At 37.1% G+C, this 24,262-nt stretch overlaps 1 protein-coding gene across 1 annotated transcript in view; it reads left to right on the top strand.

Moving 5' to 3' along the window:
- The first annotated feature begins 4,597 nt into the window (after positions 1 to 4,597).
- Positions 4,598 to 24,262, top strand: part of PCLO (piccolo presynaptic cytomatrix protein) — a 397,938-nt gene continuing 378,273 nt past the window's right edge. Inside the window, exons 1-2 of the mRNA XM_080818063.1 lie at positions 4,598 to 5,157; positions 11,195 to 12,872. Of these exons, the coding sequence (XP_080674189.1) occupies positions 4,901 to 5,157; positions 11,195 to 12,872 (1,935 nt within the window). The 5' untranslated portion in view covers positions 4,598 to 4,900. The remainder of the gene's footprint in view (positions 5,158 to 11,194; positions 12,873 to 24,262) is intronic.

Raw genomic sequence — 24,262 nt, 5'->3', positions numbered from 1 at the left:
CAGAGCTAGGATTTAAAGTCAGACGCTGTCAACCAAAAAATCATAAAGAATAAGACATGCACACGTGTCTCCATCTTCCAAAGAGCAGGTTCTGAATTCTAAAGCCTATTTATAAAACAGGTGAATAAGTAATGCTGAATCACCTAAGTTATAATCTCATGACTTATTAGTCATTTTTCAATTTGCAATGTAATGGTGTAAAGTGGCATAGTAACTAATTCTTAAGATTTTATATACCCTATGTCTATAGGAATATGCTTTAAATACAAGCAACTTCTTTTATTTTAAATTACAGATTTGCTGTAGAATAAGTATCGGGGGAAAAGAAAAAACAACTGCCTGATAGTCCAGATGTCAGAATTCAAAAATAAATTTATCAAACTTTTTTTTCTAAAATACTTCTCATATTTTTCCCCTCAAAATTGAGAAACCAGTTCATAATCAACTGCAATCTCACTTGAATTTCCTCCGCTATAGCTGCAGATCTCATTTTAAAGCAAAGCTAACAAAAATGGCTTAGAGCTGCAGTTGAGAAGCAGATCAACCACAGCAAAAAATGAAGTTGGATCTTCAACCACTGCAAGGTTCTTGCTCCACTAAATTAACACAATCCTCTCTTTTCTTGTATTAGAGATACATTAAAAATTATTATGTATTATTACGTATTAGAGGCACATTAAAAATGTGCCTATATAAAAATTATGTCATATTGTCTATATTTACATAAACATGAGTATATGCATCCATGTATACACTAAAATGCATGGGCTTTTTAAAAAAATATTTATTTATTTTTTAAAAAGATTTTATTTATTTATTTGACAGAGAGAGAGATCACAAGTAAGCAGAGAGGCAGGCAGAGAAAGAGGGGGAAGCAGGCTCCCTGCTGAGCAGAGAGCCCAATGTGGGGCTCAGTCCCAGGACCCTGAGATCATGACCGGAGCCAAAGGCAGAGGCTTAACCCACTGAGCCACCCAGGCGCCCCTGCATGGGCTTTTAAATAAAGAATTTATAAGGATAGTTTAAGTTTCATCACTCACCTAATCACATGAAATCACATTAGGGTATATCCCGAGGCTTTTTTTTCCTTTATTTTCTTCATAGGCATTCGTCACAGAATGATGATAACATTTTGCTTACCTAGCTTAACAGGTTGCATTATTTTTGTCATTTTAAAAATGATTATCATAATTACTAGTGCTACTACACCATTAAAAAAAAAAAACCCTACAAGCTTATTTTGGAAAATAAAGAAAATTAGAAAGAAAAAATAAGATTACCTATGGTCTTCTCATTAAATATATATGGTTTTGTTTGTTGGCTTATTTATTTCCTGGGTTTTTTTTTCCTGTGCATTTTAGTAATTTAATTTTTTTTTCATCATTGGGATCACATAAATTTATGTAAATTTGTCCCAGGTATACTTTGTGAAATTTTTCCTATGTTGTAATGGACCTTTAAAAACATTATTTTAAGTATTCTCATAAAATACTGTCATCTGGTTGTAGCAGATTTTATTTCTCCGTTCTTGTTTACTGAGGCAGCAATGACTTTTTACTTATTGCTATTACAAATAATACTCTAGTGAACATTTTTTTCCACAATCCCATTATATAACTCAAACGATCTCTTTAGGACTGGTTTCTAGAAGTGTATCACAGATAATGACTCTTTTTAAGGCTCTTGGTAAGTATTGCTATTTTCTAGAAAGTTTGAATCTATATATGCTCTCAAATTTAGCTTATGAAATGGCCTATTTTACAAAACACTCACTTGCACTATTACAATGGTTTTAATATGGATACAATGGTCATTTAATAAATAAGCCAGTATTCAGATAATTGCTTACTAAATAGAGTTTAATGAATATGTGCTATTATTTTAATTAAAAGGCTAAATTATATGAAGATTATTTAATTGTAGGTTTTTAAAAACTAGTGAGACTACACATTCTTCTATATTGATGAAGATTATTCCAACTTTAATTTTTGCAAAGCCTGAATTTATTCAAGTATGGAACATGTGACACACAGAGTGGTCTATTTGGATTTATCCTAGGTTGAGTGGGATCTACAGCGACATGGGTAGATGGGGCAATTTCATTCCAAGAACTCATTATCTAGTCATATCTAATTGTTAATTATCATATTTAGGTTGGTTCTAATCTACTAAAGTAGAAACGACATGGGAAAGTGAGATAAAAAGTGAACAAAGGAAAAGATCCGGTTTTCCAGAGTTGAGAAGTCATCTTAGAAAGACATCATGGTATATAATAGCGCAGGTTTTCATAAATTAATTAATTTCATGACCTACCTATCAAGCTGAGTGATTTGGAGCTGAACTATAAACTTGTTAAATTAAATCTAAATTCAAATAAATGATCATTACAGTAGCTATAATGAATAGGGAGCAACAAGATTTTTGAATACAGCACCATTAGTGAATTTGCAGAATGAAACTGTGATATTTCTCTGGGTAAGCAAGGAGATAAGGTTATCTATAACATTTAACTTCTCATCCTCATACACTCAGAATTCTGAGAATTCACACTCAAGTAATACACCTGGCTTCTGCTCTAGCATTTTTCTTTGGATCAGAAACACCTCCCAAGCACAACCAACTGCTAAGCCCAAATGGAAGACTGAAAAAAAGAAATACTTTTTCGGAACTCACAGGTATAAAGGTCCTAAAAGGAAAGTCATTTTAAAACCTCAACAACCAAGATGTTTCTCATTTGTTTTCACAGTCCATCTCTATCACACTTCTATTTCACAGTCCATTTCTATCACACTTCCCATTTTCCTGTTTTCTGATGACATTTTCTCCTGGGACAAAAGGGAAGGAGAAAGTGAATGCTCATGTTTTCACAATGGGCTGTAATATTCCCATCTTACAAATTACTGCTTTTTGTTTAGTCAATGTACATTACTTTGCATATTGATTATCACTTCTTATTTCTTTCTTATTACCTTACAGGCTCCTTTCCATCTATAATGGGAGAGAATATAGAGTTAACAATCTCTTTTCTACTTTAATCATTATTCTGAGGCTAGACTTTGAAAGAGTGTTCATCTTACCATTTCTTTAAGCTTGTGGTTTGTGGATGTAAACGTATCAAATGTATTTTATTCTCACAACACTTGAGCATACTATGAGATAATAATCAACACTTGACTCTCTTCCTTCCCCACCTCCATTTAGCATTATTGATTCCTAGGGCTGTCTAAGCATTGGAGCAGTTACTCATTTTGCCAGAGAGTCAGGATCATGTACCAATTATCTCCTTTTTTGAAGCAAACTTATTTCCAGGAGGTATGATGATATTGTATTTGTCTCCAGATGTGGCCATCAAAATAAAAAATCATTGGTTTGTGTGAGGTGAAAGCATGCTCTTTATTTAAATGTATGACTCTCCAGTTTTGACTTTGTAAGTCACAGCTCAGTATTTTATGAGAGAATCAAAGTTTATGCAAGGTTTTTGTAGGAACCCAACCAGTAATGATATGTCATCTGATGACTAGGTATCTTTAAAAGCAGTACATATTACAAATTGTTTAAACTGTGCCGTTTTTTAGTTTCAATACAAGTGGAATGTAAAATATCAAACTATTATAATGATTATTGTAAAAACTTGGAAACTTTCTGAGCAGCGTATTAATTTCTGTGTATTTATTCATTCCCAGTTGTTAGCTTTTGATTTTTTTTTAACTTGAGCAATTGGACATTAGGTCCATTTTGTTAGCCAAGGTAGGTAGTAAAACTCGGGCTGCATATCCAGTGTTGAACTAAAACATTGCCTTCTAGGCAATGTAGTAGCAAGAAGAGTTTGTGTGTTTGGGGAAGGGTGGGGAGTGGGTCTGAAAGAATGGTTATTAGTGATACCTCTGCTGCTAACCAGCTATATGCCTCGGTACAAATTAACTTTCGGGGTTCCTTTTTGTACCAAAAAAAAGGACTGAATTCATCTTTTCACCAAAATTTCACACCACTTTAAGATTTTAATATTTTACAATCTGAATCTTACTACAGTATCCCATGTACAATTTCCCATAATCCTCTACTTTCGTGTCGTCCCTTTAGAGAACAATACAGTGACAAGCATTCAAAAACTTTACCTGACTACTGATGGTGTATCTAAGATTTTAATGTAATTATTCTGGAAAAGTCCTAAATAAAAAGCTCCAGTTTTAGCTCCTTTGGGAGAATTTGTCCCCAAAATATCATAGGTGAATCTCCAGTTACCTGACTCCATTCCTAAAATCTTTAAAAACCCTCTCTTAAAAAAAAAATAATAATAATTGAAACTACACATCCCATGAGTCTGAAGAAGGGAACCGGTATTTCCCCTCCAGCCCCTCCCCGCCCCTTGAATGCAGTTCGCTAAAACTCAGGTTGAGGCATCCTCAAATATGCCTGAAAGAAACGCCGGCTGTTTTGTCCCGGTTTTCAGCTGAGCTCTCCCCGGGCTCCTTTAAATCGGTGCTGAGAGTGAGGAAGGATACAGAGCGACGCAGCGCGGGATGGGCGCGGGCGCGGCCATCACCTGTTCCAAGAGGGGCATGCGCACTGCGAGGGCGCGGGCGAGGAGGCGGGGCGCGGTGGGAGGGGCGGACGGCGCCCGGCTGGCACTGCTCAGACCTGCTTCTCCCCGGCTCGGGGCGCTGAGGAGGCTTCGGGGAGTTGTCCAACATGGAGGAGGCACCGGCTGCGGGCGTCACCTGTGAGCGGGACTAACACCCGCCTGGCGTTCCGGGTAGCGGTGCGGGGTCCCGAGCCCTGGGACTCCGCCGCCTCCACGCCCCACGGCGGACCCCGGCTCCGGTTGCTCCTCGGGCCGCGGGGTTCCCGACGGGGACGCAGCGCAAGGAGGGAGCGCGGCGGCCCCGAGTCCCCCTGAGCCATGGGCAACGAGGCGAGCTTGGAAGGGGAAGGGCTCCCGGAAGGGCTGGCGGCGGCGGCGGCGGCGGCAGCAGCCGGAGGAGGGGCTGGCGGGGCAGGGAGCTCCTTGCACACCGTGATCCCGGCCGGCATGGAGGCGGATCTGAGCCAGCTGAGCGAAGAGGAGAGGAGACAGATCGCCGCTGTCATGTCAAGGGCGCAGGGGCTGCCCAAGGGAAGCGTTCCCCCGGCCGCTGCGGAGCCGCCTTCCATGCACAGGCACGCACAGCATGATGTATATGTCCGGGCATATATGTACAGCCTCGCGTGCACATATGTGCCAGTCCGTATGTGCCAGCACGGCAGTACATATATGTTACTTCCGTTCATTTGATTCTCCCTAATGGGGTGATGATAAAGAGATCATAAGCCTTATGATGGGCAGAATAAAAATGATGCATTGTAGAGTTTCTGGTGGGATAGTCAAAGGTTGCATTCTTGGAACTGTGATTTTAGGTTGTGATTTTTTGGCCTTTTGGAACCTTTTCCCTCTAGGATGGCGTGGAGAGACGCCCTCCAGTGTTTTACTAATCTGGAAGTCTTCCATTAATAGAAAACGGACGTGTTGGGAAATGGATAGAACTGGGTGTTTACCTGTCTCTATTCAAATCTCCTCAGTCATTTCAGCATCTTTTTCTCTGTGAATGATGTCTGAAATATTTCTGTCACAATATCTTTAATTCCCCTGGAGGTGATTTGTCCTTCCTTCCCACCCCACCCCCAGGGGAGAACAGGAGCTGTTTAGGTAGAAGGTATAGAATGAATACACCTTTTATAGTCAATGAGGGACCCTAAAATATGGTGTGGCATTAAACAGATGGTTTGGTCGCACCAGACCAGGTGCTGTACATGCATTTCTGAATTAGTATATGCTATTTTTTAAACTATTGTTCTTTTATATGGAAAAGTATCTTAGGTGATAGAAAAACATGTGAATTTGTGTTATCTTAAGGTTAGTTTCCAATCCATTTTAAGACAGCAAATAAATGACAACTTGCTAGGCAATTAAGAGCTATTCTATAATAATAACGTATTAATTTCCCTCTCTTGCTCTCCATTTTCCTTCATCTAATAAATTAGTTGTTTTCTAATTAAAGTAGTAAGAGGGTATAATCATTGTGCCTGCCCTGCCTTTATTATTGTAAACAAACCCTTTAACTTTACACCCTCCCTTAGAGTACGGTTTTCTGTCCGTTGTCCTGAAACCATTCCTGCTTTATGATAACTGAAGAGAGACCTACAATTTTCATTTAAGATACTGGAAATATGAAAGATCTGCATTTAGTGGGTGTAGATTCTTCATAAAATACTTCATAAAAGTATTTTAACTTAGGGACTATCATATAAGTATATGGTATAATTTTATCAACTAATTATTTTGACATGGAAATGTAACAGATAGTTGTAGTATTTTTAACATAAAATCATAAATGCTTAGAATATATCAGCTAAAAGCCCTATATCAGCTAAAAACGAAGCCACCACTACTAGTAAAAACTTGCTCCTTTATGTTAAATGTGTTTTTCTGTGTTTTTCAACTAGTAATATATGGTGCTGTTTCTTTGGTATAAAGTCTTTCTTATCCATTACCTTAAGTATTATAGCTTATGATATGTACCATTTTTCTCTACTGATGAAAACCTGATGACTTGGAAAAAAATGTTGAATGTTCATATATTAGATTTTCATGGGGTAATACGGAGGTACAATATTTTTATTAGCCTTTTAGGAATGTATGCCAGCTCTTTCACAGTTTTTCCTAAGAGGTGCATGCAACAGGTTTATCATGCTGGTTACACAGACCAAGAAAAAGTGTGAACTTTTATTTTATATTCTTAACTTTTCTTCTGTTCAGAGGGTGACTGAAAAATAATAATTTCAGCCTGTTAAACTGGTTTGATGCTGTGCTTATATCAGATTCTGCACTGATAATTTTGTTACAGAATTTTTATTAACAATCTGTGGGCTCAACAGTTAATGGTAAAAGCTTTATCTAATTGTATAAGCACTATATTTCTGATTTTTGAGAGCTGCTTATATTTCGGTGAAAGATTTTTATAAAATGTCCATAATTTTTTGAAAGTTATCATCCCTGCATGTGATGACCAGAGAAACACTTGGTTCATCATTTAGATTTTTAGAAGCACACTAACTTAAGTATATGTAAGAAAGTATATCCAAATTATTTAAAGTTTGAAGAGGTTAAGTATGTCAATGAGAGATGGTGGCTTTGTTTTGTTTGTTTTTGAATAAAGGTTGAGAAACCAGAGACCTAGGTTCTTACCTATTAATTTTAACAGACTCATGACAAATTATGTGTGCTTCTCAGCCTAAGTTCCTCAGTTTCCTTGCCTCCAAGTAAGGCATGTGACACTTGTCTTACCTATCTTGTAGAGTCATTGTGAGGATCAGTTACAAATTTACAGGGATGTTTTGGTTTGAATTTTAATTTGAAGGGACTCTATAAATATCAGAAGTAGTGATCTCAATATAAGCAGTGAATGGCGATGGCAGTGATGGCTCCAGACACATTGTATCATTGTATGTTGAGTTCCTCACTGTTGTGAGTTATTTTGATGTATCTGTATCTTTTTTTTTTTTTTTTTTTTACATGTGGGAAAGTCAGTGCCATGTAGTGGAACTCCCCCTCTCCCCCCGCCGCCCCCAACTAGGAGTCCAGATACCAGATATGTGACTAACTAGTTTTATAACCTTGGCTTAGTCACTTAGCCTCTTTAAGCCCTAGTATCCTCTACAGTATAAAAATGAGTAGCTATCCCCAAAGTTGCTTATATTTCTTTTCTTTTTTTTTTAAGGCTTTTTATTTATTTATTTGACAGAGAGAGAGATCACAAGTAGGCAGAGAGACAGGCAGAGACAGACAGGGAAGCAGGCTCCCTGCTGAACAGATAGCCCACGTGGGGTACCACTGCTTATATTTCTAATATCAAAAAACTTTATGTGACTCAGCACTGTCAAGTTAAGTGTCATTGCCTGTTTTGCCCCATTAAAAAAAAAAAAAAAGTTAGCATTCCAACTGCTTTTACATTCGTATCTGTGAACACATGTTTACCTCATTTGTAGCTGAAGTATTTTTTTCTGCTAATCTATAAAAGAAAAATTCTAATCTGGGGATGACAGTAGTAATGAAAAAGGAGGTTGTATAAAACATGGGTCATTACAAGCTAGAAGTTACAGGTTACAAGTGCTTCTGGATTTTGGATTAATTGAACACCCAGGGAAAGGCAATTTTATCACTTGGTCTACTCATTCTGTGTACAGCTACAGATAGGAGAAGGGCTTTACTTAAAAACACTTCCAACTAGTAGAATATTTTATAGGAATTCTGGCTGAATCCCTGATTTTCTTTAGTATTCCTTTAGGCCTTTCCTACTGGTAGACAACTCCACAACCATTTTTCTTCCTAGAGTAGCAGGCCAAGTCCAGGTTCTAAAATGCATGTAGAATGTTTCCATTTGTATCTCAGAACAACTGTGAAAAATTTGAAAAGAATGCAGGAAACATTAATCTAGCATAAAACAAAAACTTGATTCATTCATTTATTCATTGTCATTCATTCGTTCATTCATTCATCAGACACTAATGCTCTAGTTAACAGGTTTGGGTCCAGTAATACAAAGATGAGTGAAACACTTTAGGAGGTCACAGTATAGTATACAAGACACAGATTGCATTTTACTCATTTTTTTATTTAATGGAACAGCTGTTAGACCAAACAAAAACTCACCCAAAGACTACAGTTAGCAGAGACATCTTTGTATTTTTGTTCCGTATTAAGGCTATATGTTCTTTTAGCAGTTGTCTGTTTCTCACATCCATATCTCTATGTTTAATGTTTACCTATATAATTCTAGTAGCCAAAAGTAGTTTGAATTGTAGGGCAGTCTTTACAGCTGTATCAGTATTTTCTCCTGGGGATTTTATTATATAACTTATATTTGTAGGAGGTACATATAATTTCTGTTGTAACCTTGCTTTAAATTTTAGTATTGATACACAAGTATTTGGTATTCACAAAGTTTATTTTTTGTTTTGTACAATGTTGGATTATGTGAAACACAAAAACAATGATTCATAGTATTTTCAGGAGAGGACAATTTAGTTATATTAAGAATAGTTTGTGTGTGAATGTGTGTGTGTGTGTGTGTGTGTGTGTGTGTGTGTGTGTGTGTGATCTTTAAATATAGGTCTCTAGGACTCTACTGGGGAGCCAATTCAATAAACTACCAAAATAATTCCTTATGAGATAGGTACTTCTTTTATGAAGTTCCTAAGCATGTTCCCTTCATGAAAGTGGTAGATTTTATTAATTGAATGTGGAACATTTCTAGAGTAATGTGAAGATCTAAACAGTGAAATTTTTGAAAGTAATCTATTTTAGGTTGTTTACTGTAGCTCTTTTATCTTCCTGTGGAAAGGAGCAACACATACAGCGGCCTGTACAGAAACATTCAAAGTTTTTTTCCTCACATGGAAATATATAGTGTTTTAAAAGATACCTTAGAACCATTGGAATTAATTAGGGTAATAATTTTAGTTCCTTGTTTAAGTTATCTAAAGTTTTTGTAACTTTTTTCCTGGAGGAAATTGCCAAAACTAAGAATTCCATTTATTCAACTTTTATTAGAAAATTGCTTTTTGCATACATTGGCTTTTATAAATTATTTCCTTCTGATTTTTTGCTATTTAGACATAACACTTCTGTATTTCTTTCTACTATGCTTTATAACTTGATCGCTCTCAAATTTCTGCACCATTTTGGGGAGTTTTAAAAACTTACTTCATATTAAGTACTAAATGATTTGAAATTAAAAGTTTATAATCTGGCCCATTAGCTGGTAAATTTTCACAAACCAAATGAAAACCTGTAGGACTTTATTGTGACCATCTCATATTTTAAGTGCTACTGAATAGCTGTTTCTTTCTCTTTTTTCTTTTAATTAAAAAGAAATAAATCTTTTCAAAAATTAAAAAGCTTCCTATATCAAATGAAAGACTTGGAAGTTTATTTTTATGTAATTCTAATACAGCCTGTATTTCTTAGTTGCATCAGTAGAGAATGGCTTATTTAAAAAAGTGGTGTATTTGATTTTTGGTTGAAAATATAAAAAAATTAGCTATTTTAGTTATTTAACCACAGTCATTTCAAAGTGATCATGTTTCCAAAACTATTTAAAAAATCCATCACTTATGTTTGTCTATGAATTAAATTTTGCAAATTGGTTATGTTCTTACATCTTTGTCAGTAATAAATAATATTACTAATAGTCTAACAGTGACAATAGTAAATGTTACAGAAAACATTAAGTAAAGTGATTACTATGTATTTTTTTCTTCTGAGAAAAGTAACAGTACTTTCAAAAGTGGGGTCATAGCCAGCTCGTTACTATCTGTGGACAAGGCTGTATCTCAAGATTCTTTAAGCATCTGTCATTATCTTGCATAGGGACCTCAGATTAAAAATGAGCTATCGGAAAAGTAATTAAATGATGTAACATTTTTCTCCTACAAAAAAATATGAAATTTTTTCTCAAAAATTTAAAATTAAAGTAGGACTTCTCATTTTACAAAGTTTAATAAGGATATTACTTGAGGGATATTATCTTTGTCAACAGAATACAGTAAAATTGAATAGATTATCAAGTTTCTCAGAGTCCCAGGAAACGCATCACATAATCTCCTTTACTAAAACGTTCTCTGATGTCATGTGTGCCGTATGTTACTAATATAACTTCTTGTAATCCAGCAAAGCACACAAATAAAAACAGTTGCAACAAGCTCCCACATTTTAAAATGAGTATTTTTAATTCTTGGTGCTACTAGTATTTAGAAGAATAACATTCCTCAAACATGAATGTGCTAGAACATGGCTCTGCATTGGTTTATGGAGTTAATACATTTAATGAGTTTTTAAGATGGTCAGATTCAATTAAGTGTAAATGTAAACTACTATAAGTAATGTCTAACTAGATATCTTAATTTTTCATCACTTAGAGTAGTAAGTATTGATTTTTTCCTCCCTCTTGCTCACCTTGTTGAAAATCTCTATCCACGTAAAGAAAGTAACAAAGACTTAAAAGATCTTGCGATCATTTACAGGATGCCGCAAAAATGTGTTCTAGTTACATCTGTACACATGTAATTTTGAGGCTTTAGGAAAGTAATGCCTCGTTAAGATTATTTTGAGTTGGGATATTTTCCATTATTTTGACTTCTTTTTGTTTCATTCTTCTAGGAAGCAAGAGTTGGATAGTAGTCATCCTCCAAAGCAACCAGGAAAACCGCCGGACCCTGGGCGTTCAGCTCAGCCTGGTCTCAGTAAGAGTAGAACTACAGACACTCTGAGGTCAGAGCAAAAGTCGCCTGGAAGGAGTCCTTCCACTATTAGCTTGAAAGAATCAAAGTCCAGAACTGATTTGAAGGAAGAGCAGAAGACTAGTATGATGCCTGGCTTCCTATCAGAGGTTAACCCTTTAAGTGCTGTCTCCTCTGTTGTAAATAAATTGAATCCTTTTGATTTGATATCAGACTCTGATGCATCCCAGGAAGAAACTGCCAAGAAACAAAAAATAGCTCAGAAAGAACAAGGAAAACCGGAAGGAATCACAAAGCCTCCATCACAACCGTCACCTAAGCCAGGTCCAAAGCAGCAAGGACCTGTGAGGGTCCCACCACAGCAGGATGGCTCTCCCAAATCAGTATCTTCTCAGCAACTGGAAAAAATGAAATCACAGCCTCCAGGGACAGGCAAGCCAATTCAGGGGCTTACCCAGTCACCTCAGACAGACCAGGCACAGTGGCCACTTCAAAGAGATGGAGCCAGGCCTCAGACTAAACAGTCTGATGCTGTAAGGGGAGAATCTATTAAGCCTGCACTGCAAAGCCCATCCAAACCACCTGTTCAGCAAGCAAGCCCTGGAAAACCTCCAGCCCAGCAACCTGGACCTGAAAAAGTTGCCACGCCACACCCTGGGCCTGCAAAGCCCTTAGCTCAACAACCAGGGACAGCAAAGCCTGCTGCTCAGCAGCCTGGGCCAAAGTCTTCAGCTCAGCCTCTTGGGCCTGCGAAGCCTCAAGTGCAACAGGCTGGGGGAGAGAAACTTCCATCTCAGCAGCCAGGGCCAGCAAAGCCCCCAGCCCAGCAGCCAGGGACACCAAAGTCCCCAGCTCAGCTGCCTGGGCCTGCAAAAACTCCTTCTCAGCCAGTTGGGCCAACAAAGTCTCTGGCTCAACAGCCTGGCCCAGCCAAGCCCCCCCCTCAGCAGCCTGGCCCGGCCAAGCCCCCTCCTCAGCAGCCTGGCCCGGCCAAGCCCCCGCCTCAACAACCTGGCCCGGCCAAGCCCCCTCCTCAACAGCCTGGCCCAGCAAAGCCCCTTCCTCAACAGCCTGGCCCTGCAAAGCCCCTTCCTCAACAGCCTGGCCCAGCAAAGCCCCCTCCTCAACAGCCTGGCCCAGCAAAGCCCCTTCCTCAACAGCCTGGCCCAGCAAAGCCCCTTCCTCAACAGCCTGGCCCTGCAAAGCCCCTTCCTCAACAGCCTGGCCCAGCAAAGCCCCCTCCTCAACAGCCTGGCCCAGCAAAGCCCCTTCCTCAACAGCCTGGCCCTGCAAAGCCTTCACCTCAGCAGCCTGGTCCAGTAAAACCTCCCCAACAGCCTGGCCCAGCAAAGGCTTCAGCTCAGCAGTCTCCAAAACCAGTAAGCCAAACAGGAGCTGGGAAACCTCTGCAGCCACCGGCTTCTCCATCTGCAACACAGACTCCAGTACAAGGCCTCCCTAAAACCATCTGTCCTCTTTGCAATACCACTGAACTTCTGTTGCATGTTCCAGAAAAGGCCAATTTTAACACATGCACTGAGTGTCAAACCACTGTATGTAGCCTCTGTGGCTTTAATCCTAATCCTCATTTAACCGAGGTGAGTGCATTTATTCATTGTGTTCATGCTCTTAACCTGTATCACCATCTTGCACAAATAATGCTTCGTTTATCCGTGGTATCATAGGATGATATTGTTTTCCTCTCATCCTTTCCTGCCTCCCCTCCTTCCTTCCTTCCTCTTTTTCTTCCCTGCTAATGGTAAGTTTAAAAAAAGTTAAATATTTTCTCCAAGAATAATCCCAAAATATCATCACAACTTCTGATAAGTGTGGCTTATAAAGTGAAAACGAATTAGGTCAGAGATGCTGAGCATTGACTCATTGCACTCTGTCCTGTAAGATCCCCGCTCCTGAGTGTGGAGCTTACAGCGGTATTTATTGTTCAGTGTGCAGTGATAATTAGTTTAACTTTTAAATTCATACTCCGGCCTACCCAACTTAAGATACTCTTAACTGGGGTCATATCTGTGCTGGGAAAAGAAAGCAGATGTTGTTTTTGCATTACAAATACAATTTTAATACAAAATTGAATAAACTTTCCCAAACTGTATGTCCCCTTTCCCTGCCAGTGATTTTGACATAGCTGTGAAGGCATGATTTGCTCATTAGTTGAGAGTCGTTTAGAACAGTATAAGTCAGTTTGTAAAGTGAAGACGTCATGAGAACAGGTTCACCTTTGATGGGTGTCTTCTCAGAAGACCACAGTTTATGTCTTCAAGTCTTTTGGTAAGACTTCCTGACCTATCAAATCATAAAGGGGCCAGTAGTGACACAAATGGGCTCAACGTTGTTTACTGTGAGGATAGAAAAATAATTCTCAAGAAGTCAGTTAAGGTTAACCCAGCACTTAAAGGTGCCGAATAATAAAAGATTTAATAGGTAGAGATTTGGGGACATTCAGGGAGAAGGGGCAAAAAGCCCAGAGCAACAAAAAAGCTCAGAAATTCTCTGGAGTTAAGAAGTAACATAGTGAAGATGAGATAATAATATAAGTGAGAATAGAGAGGCTAGAAGAATACATTTTTAAAAGAAATCTGGTGGCTCCTACCCGGTGAGAAGGCACAGAAATGACTTTGTCTGGAGGACAGCTGTTAGTGGGCTACGTGTGCATTTTGTCTGCGAACAGCCCAGGAAGGAACTGACAGCAGGCAATGAAGAATTATGTGATTTAAAGATCCCCGAGAGAGGAGACTTGTGTACCCTTGTTATAAATGAAATCTATTCTATGATAATAACAGCATTGATGATTATTAGTAGCTGTTATGTTACTTGGGATACTTACTGTGATGAGAGATTAAAATGATTTCAATTAAAAGTGTGTTAACTTCTGGTTGTTTTCCGAAGTATCATTTACTCTTCTTATCCAAAAGTCCTATTAAGCACCTTAGCTTTTCCGATAAGCCATCTTTAGTATAACATTGCAATTAATAAGAACATGCTGCATTCAAATTATAGCGGAAATTGGATTCTAAGTAGTTTGTTTATATAGTTGTAGCTTTTAAAATGTTGGCGAAGGTATGTTTCTGCTCATACTATATGATGATGTTAGGAATGGAGGGTAGTAATGTCTTCAAACATTAGGTGATCATTTCATAAAATGTCATTTTGGGGGGCAATTTATAAAGCAGAGGCATGTAGTCAGACTTTGAAGCCATGTATATTATTAGAATACCTATTATATGGAAGACATTTTAATACATGTTTGGAAGGATATAAAGATAACTAAAACATAATGCAGATCTTAACAAAAAGTGTATATATGCAAAGGGCAATGTAATAAGTGGTCATATGATAAAAGTTATGAGAAAGATGGACAAATACTCTGGACTTCAGAATAAGAAGTGTCCTTTCCAATGGGTGAGATTAAGAAAAGTTTCGTAGAGAAAATGGCATGTGAGCAATTTTGAGCTAAGGATGGATATTGTTTCAACAGATGAAGGGCAGGGAAGGGGGTGATGATTTGGCCCAGGACCTAGAGCCGGAAAAACATACGGTGTATTTAAGGAATCAGAGGTAAATCTAGGTTGGCTGAAGTGATGTGGGGGGTGCGGGGGGAATAGGCAATGAGATTGGAGAAAAGTCGAAGTCAGAGTTTGGTCTTCCATGTTTAGCAGGTTGCGGTGAATATTCTGCTTTATGAAACTTTCCTTGATAATGTAATCATACATCCAACCATTCATTCATTCTGCTAGTTTGTACCAAATGCCTGTTGTGAAGCATCCATGATTGCTGTGACAGAATTAAGAAGTCATTGGATGTGCTCTGTCTTCCAGGAAATAAAGTAGGAGAAAGAGAAGTTGTACTTGAGAAAGAAAAAAGTATATATATGTGAAGTAACTTTGTACAGGGCTTTACAGTTGGCATAGTTCTTTCCTACTTGTTTTACCAAAATTTAATTTCTAAGTAATTCCATGGGCATATATTCTGTTGACTGTAACAATGAGAAAACTAGTGTTCTGATGGTTACTATGGTTACTTTACTTGTTAGGATCATCCTGATAGTAAATAATCAAGCAGAAATCAAACCAGATCTTCTGATTCCAAATCTATTTACTCATAGTAGGAATAGAGATAAGTTCTATGAGATTTTTTTTTTAAATTTTTTAAAAAAATTTTATTTTCTTTTTTCAGTGTTCCAAAATTCATTGTTTATGCACCACACCCAGTGCTCCATGCAATACGTGCCCTCCATAATACCCACCGCCAGGCTCACCCAGCCCCCCCAAAACCCTCCCCTCCAAAACACTCAGTCTGTTTCTCAGAGTCCACAGTCTCTCATGGTTTGTCTCCCCCTCCAATTTCCCCCAACTCACTTTTCCTCTCCAACTCCCAAATGTCCTCTGTGTTATTCCTTATGCTCCACAAGTGAGTGAAACCATATGATAATTGACTCTCTCTGCTTGACTTATTTCACTCAATATAGTCTCTTCCAGTCCTGTCCATGCTGATAGAAAAGTTGGGTATTCATCCTTTCTGATGGAGGTGTAATACTCCATTGTATATATGGACCATATCTTCTTTATCCATTCGTCTGTTGAAGGGCATCTTCGTTCTTTCCACAGTTTGGCAACTGTGGTCATTGCTGCTATAAACATTGGGGTACAGATGGCCCTTCTTTTCACTACATCTGTATCTTTGGGGTAAATGCCTAGTAGTGCAATTGCAGGGTCATAGGGTAGTTCTATTTTTAATTTCTTAAGGAATCTCCACACTGTTTTGCAAAGTGGCTGCACCAACTTGCATTCTCACCAATAGTGTAAGAGGGTTCCTCTTTCTCCACATCCTCTCCAACATTTGTTGCTTACTGTCTTGTTAATTTTGGCCATTCTAACTGGTATAAGGTGGTTTCTCAGTGTGGTTTTGATTTGAATCTCCCTGATGGCTAATGGTGATGAACATTTTTTCATGTCTGTTATCCATTTATATGTCTTCTTTGGAGAAGTGTCTGTTCATGTCTTCTGCCCATTTTTTGAAGTGATGATCTGTTTTGTTTGTGTTGATTTTGAGGAGTTCTTTATAGATCTTGGATATCAGCCTTTTGTAGTATCATTTGCGAATAAGTTCTATGAGGTTAAAGGAAGAATACATCACTATCACTGGTGGGGGGTGCACAGGCATCATAACTATTTTCATGGAAATGGAACTATTTGGGATGGAAATCTGAAGAGGGATTTGGACACTTAAAGAAGGAGCTGGGAATGTGGGACAGATGTACCTCATTAGCTCATTAAAGGAAAGCATTCCCATTATTGACGAGATAAACTTTCTGTAGCAAGGACGTCATTTGAAATCTGAATGTAATAATGTATTCTCTGCTAAACATTTTGGGTTCTTAGGAGGATTCTCTGAACATTTGCATGAGAAGGTATTTTTAAATATATTAAGTGCTTTTTAAGTTGCAGTATAACACAGCATGGATAATTTTTTAACTTATAAAGTTTATTCTCAAGTTGTTTCTTTATACAGATACACTATCCTAAGTCGTTGGGTTCTGAGGTAGCGATCAAGAGCCATTTCATTTATAGCATTAATAGTAACATTACTTTTATCTTTTTCCCATAAGTAAAAATATCATCTGGGCTCTGGTTCTGAACTCTAGGAAGGCACCTTCCTTAATCCTGTGCACCAGATGGCCAGCTCCTCACTCTTGAATTATCAGGGAGTCAGATTTGGGAAATTAGAGCTCTGCATAGGGACAGAGAGCTGCTTTTTCGAGGGACAAGACAGGTGAAATTTTGGGAATAATCACTACTTCTGAACTGCTCTGTATACCCATGAGGAAGTGAACTTCTCTGAATCTTCTGAAGAGGATGTAACCCTCTGGGTCAAAATGTCCTCAAATATTCAGATTGAGTAAACTGTATTTCTATGCAGGACAGGGACAGAAGTGGGACATTCTTTAGTACTTTAACTTACATGGATTTATTATTTTCAAGTTTGATGTTTATATGCAAGTAGTATAATATTACTTTTTTAGTCTGTGGATTAAGTAGAATACTGCTCTTTTATATCGGTTCTGGGAAAGATTAGGAGAATTTCTCTAATATATTTTGTTACCAGCGTATCAGAATTATGACTGTATTTGCTTAAAAATACCCCAGCTCTTAAATGAGCACCAGTCAGGGGATGATTAGAGAGGTTTCATCAATCACACACAAGCTTTAGGAAAGGGGATTTTTACTTCCTTAACTAAATTTATCAGCTTTGTCTTACCCCTGCCTGCCACACACACACACACACACACACACACACACACCCTCACGCAACTCAAATATCTGTGTGAAGAGGATGATATTTAAACTGTCCACTCTGCTGGCTGTCAAGATGTGTGCTGTTCCAAATAAACCTTAAGAATCTACTGGCTCTGAGCCTAGACTTTTGATGCCAAGAGGAGTTTATAGCTATCTCTTCTTGCCAGTCCATTAACAGAATAAATCGTAACAATGCAGGTTCTCTCTTTGGGGTTGCTTTTTGACACAGAAACTGAATATTTGCTTTCTAAATAGCAACTAAAGCATTTTTTTGTTATTGTTTTTGTTGCTGATTTACTTTATCTCTTTTGATGTGTAACCTGGGGCAAGATTTAGGGGCAGATTTAAAGACTTACTTGTGCCCTAATATCTAATAATTCTCCTGGCTTTTATCAAATTTTATAATATATGAAGAGACTTGTCATTTTTCAGAATGTTGATAATGAACCAAATGCTAGTGAGAAAGTGGATTTAAGGTGTCTTGTGGGTTTTTTTTTGTTTTGGTTTTGGTTTTTTTTTGGTCATTTGATTTTTGGTCCTGATGGCCCATATGTTAATCAGTATCTTGACTGATTGACTGATACCAGATATTTTATTTAACAAAAAGATGGCCATATTTCAGGAGCTAAAAAGAACCCCTCAAAACAAACACACCTGGACTTGCATATAAATTCTCTCCGCTTATTACAAAAACAAAACAAAAAGAAATTCCTCAGGTCAGCAAAATGACTTAACTGGACACCTCTTTTAGGTGGATGGGCTTGCTGTGTCTTCTATTTCCGGTGAGAGAAACCAGTGGAGAGAATCTGTTAAGAAGAACTTGTGAGAAAGAGGGTGGCACTGTGCCCAGTGCCTCAGTGCTCAGTGCCTCCTGAGGCTGAAAACTGTGGAGAAAGAAAATCAGTTATGACCTTCCTGATGGGTAGAGTAGCTGGAATAGTGTTTAAAAAAGGGAATTTTCTATTTTTAGTAGCTTGCTGATGTAGCACAAGGGTCTTGCACCCCTGATTCTATGCAAAGACTGCAACGTAATTCCTCTTAAAAAGGAAGACTGGGCAGAGTAAGTTCACCTCCTCTCTCTAAAAATCCCACTTCCTGAAAGATTGAATGTATAGTGGTTCCAGAAAATGGGACAGACCACCAGTAGTCTATAAGTTGACATGTTGAATTCTTAGAAGATAGAAAATGGCAAGAAGATGGCACAAAAAGAGCCAAGGAAACCACTGTACAAGTGGCTTCCTCAGGGGAGTCTCTGTGAGCTCTAAGCTAGGAATGAACAAAAATAGAGAGTAGTCATGGGTTGTGGGTAGTGATCAAACAACAGATTAAAAAACTGTGGTAGGAAAAGTATGACAGGTGGACTCTTTCCTAATCTCCAGTGGGAAGACAGTGAGTAGGGAGAGGCTGTATTTTTCCTTCCCTTTAGCCAAAGCATCCTGCCAGTGTAGGGATGAGCTGCTTAATGGCCCCTCATGAGAAAACTAGGGTCTTTGGAAGAAGATTAGAAGTAATGCCCTTCTCACACAAGAGAGTGGTTTAAAGGAGAAAACAAACAAATAAAACATGACTCAACTGTCAGTCGACTGCACTGATCTCATACTGTCTTGTAAAGCTGTGCTTACCTGGACACCGACCATCTGCCATCCCATGTTCTCCTGTTCAAAGGAGAGGACTAATGGGGAAGCAGAATGTTCCACAAACACAGAAAAACCTCTGTTGATAACCTCATAAGTAATGGGGACTTTCACCATAAATGACTGGTTTGAAGAGACTAACTTGACATTTTAGCAATAATACCACATGAAGGATCCAGGTGAACTAGTGAAAAATAAAACAACAAAACACCTGACCTCGTAAGAAGGAGTTAATTCAGGAAATATAAAGAATTTAGAAATATTTTTCTTGTTCTTGAGAAATATTTAAATATATTAAATATATTTCATAAATAATTTCTACATTCAGTTTTCAATGGGTCCACTTGATGGTCTGGAAAAGACCCAGGATTTTTCCAGACTGTAGAGCTGAATTAAGACAATTAAAAATTATTCAGCTACTTCCTGAGCATTTACTCTGTTTCAGGCACCACTCTAGACTCTGGGCATATCAAGAGTGAACAAAGTAGATACACATTCTCCTCTCATAGAAAGTATATTCTAATAAGAGTGACAACTAAAATATATAGTATGATAGCTGGTAATAAATGTTATGGAGAGAAATGAAGTAGCAGAAGGTCAGAGCATGGACCATATGTGGAGGGGGTTGAATGGTGGAGTTCCTTCCTATTGAAGAATTAGAGTCTGGGAATTGATGGATAACTTGGGAATCTGGAATTTTTAATGGTGACTAGAGGTCCAACTTGTGTATATAGTCTTAACTAAAGCTTGGGTGTGGAGATAGGTAAGGAAGGAGAGGGTGGGAATGTACCCAGAAATGCATAGAATTCTGAGATTTTTCTCTTTACTACTTCCTATGGTGACGTAGAGTCTCGGGAATGGGCATTTTATCTCCTGTGTGGGTTTTTTTTTCTGGATGCCTGCCCATAGAGTTGTAGACATTTTGGGGAAATGGTTATCTATAACTCTGGAAACTCTGGGGCTCTAAGAGAAATATTAAAAATCATGAAGTGTGTACGTAAGAGCCCTGATAGGAGATTAGAAAGAAAGGATCAGGATGATGGAGGTAAGCTCTTCAGATTGTTCCAGCCCAACCACGGGTCATGTAAGATGAATAAAATGACTGATAGGTGCATCTGGAGGAAATACTAGATTTCCAAAGATGAGGAGAAACCTTGAAAGACTTCCATAGAGAAAAATGGTACTGTCTATGAAAAGATGAGAAATCAGACAGCTACCATGCTCATTATCAACACTGAAGACAGTAGTTAGGGGGAGTGATTTCTTTAAATTTCCAGATGAGATGATAAGATGAATTCTGTAACTAGGCGAGATATCAGGAGAGACTGTGAGGGCAGCCTAAGAATGTTCTAACACATGAAAGGATGCGTACAAGTTATCACCTCTTTCTAGCTATACATACATGGGTACATATCTGTACATACATCACAATCACTGGAGGAGGTTCTCCTATTAAAATGGGAAGTAAGAATGGGATGGAATAGCTGACTGTACCCAGAAATGAAGAAAACTAGAAAGACATTAATGTTTTCTAAAATGTGATTACATAACCGTGGTGGAATGTGACATGATATTAGATGGTGGAGCAATCAAGCTGAAAAAGTTATGACTTTATTGCATGTTAATATATATAATTAATGCATTAAATATAATTTAATATAATATAAATACATAAATATGCATTAAAGATAATTTAATATAAATATAATTTCTTGGATATTGCTTAAGACAGTCCTAAAGTAGTGGTAGTGTAAGGTTGTCTTGAAAAACTGTAGCTTTTATAGTAAAGTGAAAATATATAATATTTTAAATTTATAAATTGAAACTTACTTGATACTGGCAACCACTTGAAAAACTCAAAGCAAAACTTAACATTGGTTGATGGCAGAGAGTAAGGCTTGGTGGTAGAGAAGACTTTACTTTTATTGTACCTTTCGTACTATTTTTTTTAAACTTGTAAGTTCATGTTATAATTAACACTTGAATAATTTTAAAAATCCTCATTCATCAAATGATTGGTTGAACAGTTACATGATGTGACTGGATAAATGGGTAAAGCATTCAGATTCTTGATTTTTCACCTTTAGCCTTGGCATTCTACCTGTTCACGTAACGAGAACTTTTGGTTCTAAATAACATGATAATGATTTGAAATGCCTTTATGCCTATGATGGCAAATTTGGTTGGTTTTTGATACATCCTTTATCACAGTCATGTGTGCTTTAACTGACACTGTTTTTATGTGAATCCAGTGAAGAGAAATACATTCTCTTGATTCTAAGTATGAGGTTCTTATATTCTAAAGATAAGGGAACTTTTTTCTCTTCTCTGAGAATCCATATGGTATCATATGGATTTAAAACAAGAATACCCTAAAAAAAAAAAGAAAAAAAAAAAACAAGAAAACCCTGTCCATAACAAAATTAATTTATCTTCATTTAAAACAGTTTTCCAATGAATTTGAAGGAATGGAAATACCCAATTAATCATTTAAAAAAATCTATGTTACTTAAATATGTTTACAAACACTGTATCTAGCTCTCGTTTTTTGACAGGATCTAGTTTGCAACATTTTTTTCTCATGATTTGGATGTTCCCTGTATAAAATATCTATTCCTCATGCTCTACCCATAAGTTTAGTCATTAGAACCAGTTTGCTTTTTTTTTTTTTTTTTTTAACTTTCAGCTTTTGAATGACTAGATGTTTCGGGTGTCTTTCTGCATATCCAGCTTTCAGAATATCTGCTAAGGCTGTTGTTACATATTATTGCAACTGGTATGATGATCTATGTAGCTTGGTAAGAACAGATGTTCTGCTGTGAAAGCAGATCCCTGCACCTAAACAAAATCATTTGCTGGATCACTAAACTTAATACAGTGATGGGTTAACGTGCTCATTGTTCACATCCCTTGAGAAAACATCTCTAACACGTCTAGTCCATATCTTAATTAGCTTAGATAAAAGTAAGCTCTTACTTAGAAATAGTTCAAAGATAATACATTGAAGGAAAAATGTAATTAATCTATTAGTTTCTAATTATTTTCCTTAAACATGTCAATATCAAGTGCATCAATAAGGCATCAGATCTGGGGTGTTGTCCTAGCTCTACCCCTCGTACATGTTTACTCTTGCTGATATTCCTACAAATTTACTTTGAAGTAGTTCTTGTTACCTTCCATGGAAGCAACAACTTTTCTACAGTGTTTCTTACCTTTTTCTTCCGTAAAAAGGAGATTGATCTTCCATCACAGAAAGGAGAGATCTTAGTTTGAACACTATGCATTTCAGACTGTGTGCTAGGCTCTCTATATGTATTTTGTCATTTCATTCTCTTTTAATAAGGTGGTATCCACATTTTGAAGATGAGTAATAGAGTAAAGAAATCATAATTCACATTGTAAAGCAATTTGAAATCTTCAGTGTTTCTTTATAAATTTATCATCGGAAAGCCCTTTGGAAAAGTGGAAACAATGTGAGATTTTAGATTGGGACAGTATGTATACCAGCCCTAGTTCAGCTACTCACTTGTGATTTGGTCAGGTCATTCTTTTTTTCTGAATATCTAGTTTTCTTATTTATGATGTAGAAGTCTTCCTAAAGTCAAAATCATATTTGGCAATATAAGTGGAAATGCTTTGAAACTGAATGTAATAGATAACGTTATTATTAATCTTTATAAAAACTATGATAGGCAAATAAGGATAGTGCCATTATCATTAACTACAGTTGTCAATGAGAAAACTGAAGTTAGGGACTTGAGGTGACTTGCATGGCCACAAAATTACTTAGCAATGAATCTCATATAGGAAACTAGATTTGCTGACCCCAAATTTAGCATCTTTTTTTTTTTTTTTAATAGGAGACCATGTTGCCTTTGAACAGACCATTTCTTAAATTTCTAGGTTAAAGAGAGAGAGAGAGAGAGAGAGAGTGTGTGTGTGTGTAAATTTTACGTATTCTAAAAGTTAAAAAAAATTAACTTGATGGGAGTTTATTTTTGGAATTTAGCGTAAACAAAACCGAGGTCCAAGAACACTGGTTTTATACCTTCCTACTCACTGTTGCTTAAACCAGAGTTTTATGTGGCTGAATTCTTTTTTGTTCTTTAGGAAAACTGTGAGCTCCTACTCTGAGTTAGCCACTCTGTTATATTTTGAAAATACAGATGATGAAGTTGATAACTTTGTTCACTGTCAGGAATAGAACTCAGAGTCCAAAAGGAGAGGCAATAATTTAGCAAATGAAGATAGAATCTTGTTTGTAAAATAGAATGAAGTTTATATAGATGAGACCTAGTCTCACCTGAATATAAAACAATAAACCACTTTTTCTTTTTTTTCTCTAATAAAAAAAAAGATTTTAAAAATCACTTGTAAAACATTTGCTAGAAATAGGACATTTCTATAATTTCTTCAGTAAAGTCAGAATTTTCAGTAGAATTTGTGGAATAATTCTTAGGAACAGATTTCTGCTTATGTAAAACAAAAGAAGACAGTGGCAGGCTTTATTATGTGAACATGTTGATTGGGAATTTTGTAAAAGTTGGGAAAACTTTTAATGTGTGGTTTTATGTGTTTTTAAACTTGATGGAGGAGGGATTAGAAGAATGTTCAGAAGGAAATAAAGGGTAGTGAAAATGTGGATAGGATCTATAAAAAAATTGAAAATAATGTAAAGGTGATTAAATGTAATTTTAAAATCAGGTTTTCCTTAACGACATTCTTGAAAATGGACATACATATAACTGTATAAAATCTGAATAAATTTTAAGTGGTTTCCATTCATAGAAAACTATAAGAGGCTAAAATCCTCATGCATTTTTGTTGTTTTTTTTTTTTACACAAGATTTAATATACTTTAAACATGTCATATATATTTTTAAAAAAGCATTTTTTTTTCCTTTCCGACTCAACATACAAGTGGTTATCTTCATTCCAGTTAGCATCTGATGTAATTAAAGATACATAGTTTTCAGCCTACATAATGAGTTCACAAAGTTTAGGTGACCCTTGGTTCTTTTCATTAATGGAATTTATTTCTTC

Source organism: Martes martes (genome assembly GCF_963455335.1).
Source record: "Martes martes genome assembly, chromosome: 11".
NCBI classification, from domain to species: domain Eukaryota; kingdom Metazoa; phylum Chordata; class Mammalia; order Carnivora; family Mustelidae; genus Martes; species Martes martes.
This window is presented reverse-complemented; position numbering and strand designations above follow the sequence as displayed.